Source organism: Cryptotermes secundus, unplaced genomic scaffold (assembly GCF_002891405.2).
Source record: "Cryptotermes secundus unplaced genomic scaffold, Csec_1.0 scaffold156, whole genome shotgun sequence".
Taxonomy (NCBI): Eukaryota; Metazoa; Arthropoda; class Insecta; order Blattodea; family Kalotermitidae; genus Cryptotermes; species Cryptotermes secundus.
In genome coordinates, this window is record NW_019727089.1 from 282,453 (window position 1) to 292,664 (window position 10,212).

General features: G+C 34.8%; 1 protein-coding gene across 1 annotated transcript in view; it reads left to right on the forward strand.

Moving 5' to 3' along the window:
- The first annotated feature begins 1,776 nt into the window (after positions 1 to 1,776).
- LOC111864302 (bridging integrator 3) overlaps positions 1,777 to 10,212 on the forward strand; it is an 18,572-nt gene continuing 10,136 nt past the window's right edge. The window contains exons 1-2 of the mRNA XM_023851446.2: positions 1,777 to 1,955; positions 2,045 to 2,152. Coding sequence (XP_023707214.1) covers positions 1,948 to 1,955; positions 2,045 to 2,152 — 116 coding nt within the window. The 5' untranslated portion in view covers positions 1,777 to 1,947. The remainder of the gene's footprint in view (positions 1,956 to 2,044; positions 2,153 to 10,212) is intronic.

Sequence of the window (10,212 nt, forward strand, 5' to 3'; positions counted from 1 at the left end):
CAGGATTACACTCATACAACAGAAGGAAAGAAAGATGACTTGCACATCGTCCCATGTAATACAAGTCTATGCAAGAACAACTTCAACAATGTAGGACTTCGACTGCTAAATCATCTGCCACAATATATTAAAGAAATACCGGTACTATATCAAAAGCGCTTTGAAAACGTAGCTACTCGATCATTGTTTTTATAAAGTGGATGAGTTTCTCTCATGTCAGACACACTAATCAATTATAACCACATAATTCATGAATAATCGGTTTTGGGAATCCCTACTGCGCAGTTTTCCTTTCTTTCTTCCGGCAACCAAGATAACACAGTCGGAGATATACCTGAATGGGCTATTCTGGTGAGATTGCAGATGCCAAGAATCTGCACCAAGAAGGGAGAACAGATGTAATGAGATGTTGCAGTGTAGAGTCTACAGTGAAACGTTATACCAGTGGTATCACCAAATTCACCAGTATTATCTCAAAGGCCGCGCCATAGCTTAAGCGGTTAGTCGCTGGCTTCCCACCGCTGCGGTCTAGTCAAGTGGGATTTGTGATGGACAAAATGGCGCTGGGGCAGGTTTTCCTAGAGTACTTCGGTTTCCCCTGCCAATCCTCATTCCATCAAATTCTCCATAAATATTATCACCAGTACAGGCACAATAGGACATATGGAAGCCGACTTGCTGAGGGGAGCCAATATGGATTCCACCTCACACTATGTGAAATCTTTAACTATTGTAATCTATTGTAAACAATTTTAAGTATTGTAACTTTATTCTCTTATTGTAATCAGCCAATGTACAGTAACTGACTTGTCCTATATCATGTAACAATGATCTATAGAGACGAAATAAATACATACATGTATCTGGAGATCTGGAAACGCTATCGCCAAATGTAGATCTGATGAACAAAAATAAATTGAAATTGAGATTTGTAGCGATTGTTTATGACGGGTATTCTATAAATGTTTTCCCGTCTATCATTTGCAATTCTCTTATGCTTTCCAGTTATTACATCGGTCCACTTTGGTTCGATTGAAGTTTGTTCACTAACGGTTTCACATGAACTTTCTGTTGATATAACCTCTTTCATTGACGACTTTCGAGTATGCTTCGCGGTTGAAAACGATAGAAAATGTGGTTTTATTGCTAGTTGTGCGGTTTGAACTTCCATATAATTCGATTTATGGGATCCAAATTTGCCAATATTGGTACATGACTCAATGATGACAACATTCGATCGAGGAGAAATGCTTGTGAGGAATCACTGTGATAAACACTGGGTGATCCGTGCTCGTTTGGAATGATTGTGAGGAATCTGCGTGATAAACACACTGAGTGATCCGTGCTCGTTTGAGGTAATTGCAGGTAATTATCCGCTGGTCGTAGCGGTTCGAAGGTTCGAAGTTAGAAGCACAGACGCTAGGAGTGTCTCATAAATGGTGGTACAGTTGGGACAGGTTTGGACGGCGGATTTTGGCCGGTGGATCTATGATGCGTAGTGGTCTGACGCATGTCGGAGAGCCTAAGATTGGTGGGCTTGCGCAGTGACACTTAGTTGCCTCAGTAAGAAGGTAGACGTTGAGCGCGTAGGATCGCTGTTATTAGTAGATACTATGTGCTTTTTCCCACGTTCCAGTTGCCAGTGCCAGCCTACGCATGTTCTCTCTGCAGACGAAGCAAGTTCGTAGCATAGACTCGCTCTCACGCGCTGACAACGGGCCAGAACAGAAAGTATCGGCAGGCTTATAGCTGTCAGTAGCGTCAGTAGCGGTAATCGGCCGTTGTTCAGTAGTAGCAGTAGTAATAGTAATATCTTAATGACGTTGTCCTCTGGATTAATTTTATTGTAACTAGGCCTTTGACGTGTTCTATATCTGGTGGCGCCATCGCCAAATGTAGATCTGATGAACAAAATAAATTGAATTGAATTGAATAGTGTTGGTAAACATGACTTGGTAACGTATGTTTTTGCTATGGGGTACTGAAATTATTTCTCATATAATTGCAGCATACTTTGAAATAAAATAAATATATGTAATTATAGGAATCCTCTGAGGAGAAATTACTTAACCACCAAACCTAGCCCAGCTCCACACGTTCTTAAGAAGACAGATGAACGAAGTTTGGAGATAATATTTCATAGACTACAAAAGTAAGTTGGTCCATGATAAGGTATGCTTATGTTTTTGGACTTGGAGAGAGTTACTGGTTGAGTGGGCTTAGGACAAATATTGTGATTCATGAAATGAACAGGTAACGGCGATATTTCGAAAGAGTGGACTATAGCAGTTGGATCAACTCCTGGTGTCGTTATTACAACGTTCCACTCATAGTTGTAGATCTACAGAAGATTTTCTGTAAGGGATAATATAACTTAATACCTAATTATTTCATGTCTCAACCCCTACACCTGTCATTGAATTCAGATATTTCATGTGGTCCCTAGGTAAATGCAATCCCCTGTGTAATGATATACCATACAGGGTAAGTGAACTAACAAAATCTGATTGATTTCTTGTATGGTAGCCCTCCTTGAATGTTTGTAATTGGTACTGAGTTGTAGTCACAGACTCTGATTTGTAAACCAAAACATCATTCAGCTTTTTGTTTACTAATGCCACTGCACTAAGTGTAACACCACTGATTTAACCTGAAAATTAATTGCCATATGGGAAACTGAAGATGTTTTGAATTACTTTACTTTGTAACTGTTGTAGTTCATTAAGCATTGCTAATTGTAATTGTCTCGTTTTAAAGAGCCTTGTTCTTGGTGAAGAGCCTGGATAGTGCAGTCAGTAAAGCAGTTAGCTGTGGATCAGAATTTGAGTTCTGATAGGGTGAGAATTTTTCTCATCTCCACATCATCCAGACCAGTACTGGGGCCCACCCAGCCTTCTAGGCAACGGGTACTGGGGCTCCTTCTGTGGGTAAAACAGTAGTGAAGCTCACTACCTACAGCTAGTGCTGAGCTCAAGAATACATGGATCTATACATTTACACCCCCATCCATCTCCATGGCATAGTGCTTAACTAGTTAAGAACAAGGACAGTTTTACCAACTTCACATTGTCCTTGGTGAAGGGTGCAAAGTTTGATGCTCTGAATGTCATAATTTTCTTCATCTTCTTATTATATTTTCCTCTTAGCTTCATATATTCTCCTCAGCACTAAGTAAATAAATAGACAGTAAGATACAGTATTCAGAGAATAAAGTTATATGAGTCTCTAGTACTCATATTTGCCATTTTCATTTACAGTAGCTGTTGGGTGTGTGTGAGAAAATTGGGTAGACCCCACTCCAGGTTGAGCTTAATGCATGTCAGAGTTTAGGACATTGTCCTATGAATTAATATTATGCATGTTATGTTCTTGTCACTTGGCAAACTTATAAAATTTGGTCAGTCGTGTATGAGTAATGTGTGTATAGTTGGCATTTTTTAAGTAGATCTGCATGGTTTTCTTGTAAGGCTGTCCAGCCCACAGTCACATATACATACATACATACATACAGGTATATCAGTGTGGCAAAGTATTCATATGTGTGCAACTGGCACTGAATATAAAACTTGTCAAACAACATTCGCAAGACAATCACAGATAAAATTGCAGAGACATCAATTTGACCATAGTTAAAATCTAAACTGAATACCTCAATTAAATAGATTCAATGTGACACATACAATTACACCAACAAGATAAATAGCAATACATAATAATTCTCCTTCCTACTCATATATACATATGCATGCAATGAAGAACTATAATTGTCACAGTAATATAATGAAATATACCTAAATAAACATATTTCTGACTACAGATCCTTACAATAAAGCAAAAATTCATCAACTGAATAAAACGAAGTATGATTAATATTTCTTTTAGTTTTCCTAGAAAAAGTTTCCTGTCTTGTACCAAATCTCTTACATAGGGATTTCTTCTGTATCGCCAAGAGTTTTTGGAAATTAAACTTAACCTCAGTATCTGACACGTTCAAACCTACAACATTAATGACATCAACACAGAACACATAACACCAGCAGTGCAATATGTTGGAGAATTGTGTAGCAGTGTATGACCGGTCACTTGAAATCAGTGTTTGAATGGGCAAGTTGAATACAAATAAGAATTGTATATAGTGCTTGAATCTCGGAAGAGAAGTAGTAAGACTTCATCATGAACTTTGCTTGGCTAATGAGATAATAAAATTATTAAAGAAAGATATTGCTCTGATACAGTGAGTGCTAACATAAGTATGACTCGAGATCTGACGAATGCTGATCAGCATAATATGAACAGGGAAAAAAAAACTAATAAATGGCAGAAAGTAAAAGACAACAAGAAATGGAAAAATAACACTAGGAATGATGGTGGTAAACCACAACAAATACCTACAATTGTAAACCATTTTGCAGCACTAGGCAAAATAACCAGCTACTGTGATCAACAGAAGCAGTTAGAAGGAATAAATAAAAAACATAGCTAGAAATATAAAGGAAGTAAGGAAAAATAAAATCATACTAATGGGGGACAGTAACAGAAAAGGATATTCATCTGAATTATCAAACCAAGTGGACAAGAAATTTGAGGTTATGGGCAAAGTAATGCCAGGACCAAGGTTACAGAATATTGTGCAACTGTGCGAACAGGAAGTTAACTCCCTAACTAGAGATGATTCGATTCAATTCAATTCAATTTATTTTGTTCATCATATCTACATTTGGCGATGGCGCCACCAGATATAGAACACGTCAAAGCCCTAGTTACAATAAAATTAATCCAGAGGACATCATTTAAGATATTACAACATATCCACAACCACTGTTGCAATAACTGTTGATACAATGCTATAACTAAACACAGCAGGCATATAACATTCGCACTGCAACTTATTATCATAACAAAATACATATCAACATTGTTAATAACAGAGCAAAATCATATCCAAAGAGTTATGGGCATCTTACAATAAAAGTTTAAAAATGATTAGTGTAGTTTTATTTATCTGTAATTAGCACAATCATCTCTATTTTTCCATTCATAATACTCACCTAAAGAATAAAAAGAGCCCACCTGCAATTAAATAATTAAATACAACATGCATGTAACACTTGCACTGCAACTTATTATCATAATAAAATACATATTAACATTGTCTGTAACAGAGTAAAATCATAACTAAAGAAGTATAGGTATCCTACAATAGAAGTTTTAAAATGACTAGTGTTGTTTCACTTATCTGTAATTAACACAATCATCTCTTGTTTCCCATGCATAATGCTCATCTAGAGAATAAAAGGAGCTCACCTGAAAAAATTTTTAAGGGAATATTTGAATTTATTTAAATCTTGCGAAAAAATTTGTATACTATGTGGTAATTTGTTAAATATTCTAATTCCAGTGTAAGATACTCCCTTTTGAGCCCTGGTTGATTTATAAGTTGGATAATGTAGTTCGTATCTTTGTCTCATATAAATGTTATGAATATCTGAATTTGCTACATACTTGTCCATGTTTTTAACTACGAAGACCGATACTCAAAATATATACTGTGAATAAAAAGGAAGAATGTATAATGTTAATGATATGGTTATACTACTGGGAGGCTCAAATGATGTTGCAAAAAATGAAACAATGAATGGACTTAGTCACTTAATGAAGTTAGAGAGTAATGTGAAAATACTGGAAATTGAATTGGATAGATCATGTTATACCAGGCATGGGCTTCACCTCAATGTAATTGGGAAAAATAGAGTGAAAGAGATGATATTAAACCAGATATGGGAACTCTCAACCAGGGGCGGCCCGTGTATAGGCACTGCGGAACTGCAGCACCCCCAATTTTCCCTTGATATTATCAATAACATTTATATAATGAGTCCTTTTTTCTTTAATTCCTTCTTTATACTTGTACAATACAATATATAATCCTTAAGCTTAATGTCAGTAGCCAAATCTTTGTATGGAACTGTGAGTTTCACAGTTCCAGTGGCGAGGTATTCGTTGACTGTGCGCATGCGCACATAGGAAGCTACATGCGAGGCTGCAAGGGAGAGGGAGCACTGCAGGAACGACAGTGCCGACCGGTGCTGACCCTGGCGTGCTGGTGGAAGGTATTTTTTTTTACTCCGTGTGTGTTGTGCTTAAAAAATATGAGTTAATTGTAGAATTAGATTATTATCCTGCTTCCAGCTATTCTATTTGATTCATTTTTTTTTTCCGGTTCTTTTATTTAACAGAAAACTTTAACCATGGCCTTGCATCCCCGAGAAATAAGTTCTGTGACTGTAAGTGAACTTCAACAGCTTAAGTTTTCACAACTGTCTCTCCATGAGAAAGTTGCAGTTAAGAAAAGAGGTCGTTTAACACCTGATATTCTAATATCTCAGCCAGGCATAAGCAAGAACAAGAAATATAGTCGTAGCTTTAATTCTGAATGGTACAAACGGAAAAGTTGGCTTTGCGGCTGTGAAGTAAAAAATGCACTGTTTTGCTTCCCGTGTTTGCTGTTTGGGGGTGATGTAATGTGGAAAAAAGATGATTTTAGAAATATAAACAAAATGAAAAAAACTGAAAAGCATGAGAAGTCAAAGAAGCACGTTGATAATGTAGTTTCACTGTCACTTTTAGGAAACGTAAGTATTAAGGAGAAACTTAGTGAGGCATACAGACTTTCAATCAATGAGCATAATATAAAGGTTAAAAAGAATGGATTTCATTTTTAAATGAATAGATTAAGCTTGAACTGTAACAATTTAGGTTAAAGTAAGTAAAAAATGTTTGATTTTGTTCTTTTAGGATTTTATCAAGTTTCTGAATAAATTTTCTTTTTATACATGTTTGTTTCCTTTTATACAATTTTAAAACAAAGGCTACAAATTTTCTGGAGCAGCACCCCCACAAATTTTAGCTATGAGCCGCCACTGCTCTCAACTAAGGACAAGGGAGACATTGCCCAGGGTTGGATATATAATTTGAATGAACCTTGCCAAGTACAGGGTAAGTCCAGAAGTCAAGGAATCTCAACTGAAAGATGGAAAAGAAGGAAGAGAAAAAGAAGATAGTGAAAGTGAGAACTTGAGTGATTATGATTGTGATTGTGACCAGACAGTGGGTGTATGCAAAAATATTTTAGAGGGAAATGACACCAGTAATCCACGAAAGGCAGTAGAAACAATCCTTGATCAGGAAAGAGAGCATAGTAATAGAAGAAAAAGAAGACCACCACCAGAAATGAGGATCTTTTATGGGAGTAAAATCAAATAAGTCTCATTTCAATAAGTGTAATTATACTAAAGACTCTCTAATTCTTGTACATCAAAATATCAGAGGTCATGGAGGCAAAATTGATAAATTGAAGTGTTCAGTAGTTAGCAATAATATAAATCCTCACTTAATATGCGTATCTGAGCATCACATGTCTGACCAAAATTATTGTGCAGCAATTTCCAGAACTGTTTATTGGGAACAAAGTATGCCCGTACGACTCATCAGAGCGGAGGTGTTTGTATATACATAAGATCTGATATAAAATTTAATGCTATAAATCTAGCACAGTTCTGTCATGAAAAGAACATAGAAATTTGTACACTTTTCTTTAGCTAAAACTAACATATTTGTACTGTGTATATAGGTCACCTTGTGGGAGTTTTGAGTACTCTATAAATAAGTTAAAGTACTCAAATTACTTAATAAACTAAAAATTGAATTTATATTATGTGGTGATTTTAATGTAATTTTTTTAGAAGAGTCAGCTCGTAAAACATGGCTATTAGTTCTGTTGCGATCATATAATATATTTCATACAGTACAGTTCCCAATAAGAGTAACTGTGACCAAAAGCTCTGTTATTGATAATATTTTTATAGATAAGGCAAGGATAAATTCATATGAAGTAATCTCTATTAGTAATGGACTATCTTATTACGATGCTCAGTGTCTCGTACTAAAAAATATCAATTTCCTGGAGAAGAAAAAAGTGCAGGTAATCACAAGAAGATTAGTAAATGAAAACTCAATTGCTCAATTTCTTAATAAACTATCTAACGAAAAATGGGAAAATATGTATAAACTAAATGATGTAAACCAAATATTCAATTCATTTTTAAATAAGTATTTACTTGTCCTTGAGTTGTGCTTTCCAAAGCAAAATGTAATAAATAAACTCAAGGATAATGGCTGGATAACAGCTGGTAGATGGAAGGAATCCTTGTTCATTCTCTGTCGAAACAATTACAACTATTTGTTTAAATCATACTATAAATCCTACTGCATGATATTAAGAAGAGTAATAAGAGAAGGTAAAAGGAAATATTATAATCAGTCACATCAGCTGAAAAGAAAATAACAACTACCTGGAACATTATCAACACTGAAACAGGTAGGACTAACAATCAGAATAAAGAACGTCTACTTCAGACGTTTCAAAATAATAATAAATAAATAAATAAATACTGAAGAAGCAGCTCATAGTTTTAATAAATATTTCAAAACAATCACAGAAAATCTTAATATTAAGAAAATTAATGGTACAAGGTGTGGCAATAAAGAACCCGGATTACTTTTATGACTCATTTCCGGCCACGTCACTGACGAAGAGGNTCGAATTAAAATTGAAAAACTCTTCAGTGTATGATGGTGGAATAGATAAAATTATAAAACTATGCAGACAACAAATCAGTAATTAATAAGTCATTAACCATGGGTCCATACCCAGAAAGATTAAAATATTCAGTTATTAAGCCAGTATACAAAAAAAGGAGAAAAGGCTGTTATAAGTAACTACAGGCCAATATCTATAGTAACTGGGTTTGAAAAAGTTTTTGAAACAGCAATTTTTAAAAGACTCAATGATCATGCCATAAAACATAAAATATTACTTTCAGAGCAGTATGGATTCCAAAAGGGATTATCTACCAAAGATGCAGTGTTTAAATTAACCAATGTAATACTTACAGCACTGTCTTTGCTCGCTTGGAAACCGGGATCGTGGAATTATATAAATGACAAATATTATTCTGACTGGGAAATTGTTGGATGTGGTGTGCCTCAGGGAACCTTACTCATTAATATGGACATAAACGACTTCCCCCTTGAAATAAGTAAAATTTCAGAAGTGATTATGTTTGCAGATGACACAAGTATTCTTTGCAAAGCTAAAGACTACTATAATTTAAAAACAAAATTGGATGTTGTTTTCAATCATATGTTTTTGTGGTTTCAAAATAATCAGTTAGTGTTAAATCTGGATAAAACAGAAATGATAAAATTCACCCCAACAGCAGCTACGAGCTACCCTCTATGTACATTCTTTTTTAACAAAAAGCTGAAAGAAGTAGAAACGATAAAATTTCTCAGTTTGCAGCTTGACAATCATCTGACTTGTAAGCGACATACCGATTTTTTGCTTCACAAGTTGAGCACAGTTTGTTTTCTAATGCGTAAATTATCCTATATATAAAATATAAATACTCTTAAAGCTGTATATTATGCATATTATCATTCATTGGTGAAATGTGGAATAATATATTGGGGAAATATGTACATCAGACAGTCATAAGGTCTTTGTTATACAAAAGAAAATAATAAGAATAATGATGGGAGTGGGCCCAACTCATACATCTAGACTTATTTAAAAAGCTTGACATACTACCAATGCCATGTGTATATTTGCTCTCATTGATGATATTTGTTCTTAATAATTTGGTTAAGTTTCAAACCAATAAATCTGTATATGTCGCTGGTACCAGAAGGAATGACCACCTTCACATACCTTCAACACATTTATCATCCTATCAAGGCCCAAAAAGTTTGATATTCATTGCATCATATAATACCTCATTTTTATGCTGCAATTGCATTTGCATATTTCTATGATTAATTGTTTCAAATTTTAACACTTTAGTTTTCTTCACATTTAAAGAGAGGCCATTACTTGTAAACCAAAGATTTAAGAAATTTAACTGAATTGAATTGAATTTATTTGCATTCCATAGATCCTAAATAGGTTAATACCTCTGGATATAGAACAAGTCAAAATAATACCTACTGGTACAAGTAATTTTATCTTAAACTAATATAGCTTAATTCTACATTATTCTCAATTTACATTGAGGTATTCGTCTACAGAGTAGAAGGAATGAGCATGCAGATATTTCTTTAGCTCTGATTTAAAATGTTCAGTATCATTACTCAAGTTTTTGATACTTTGTGGGA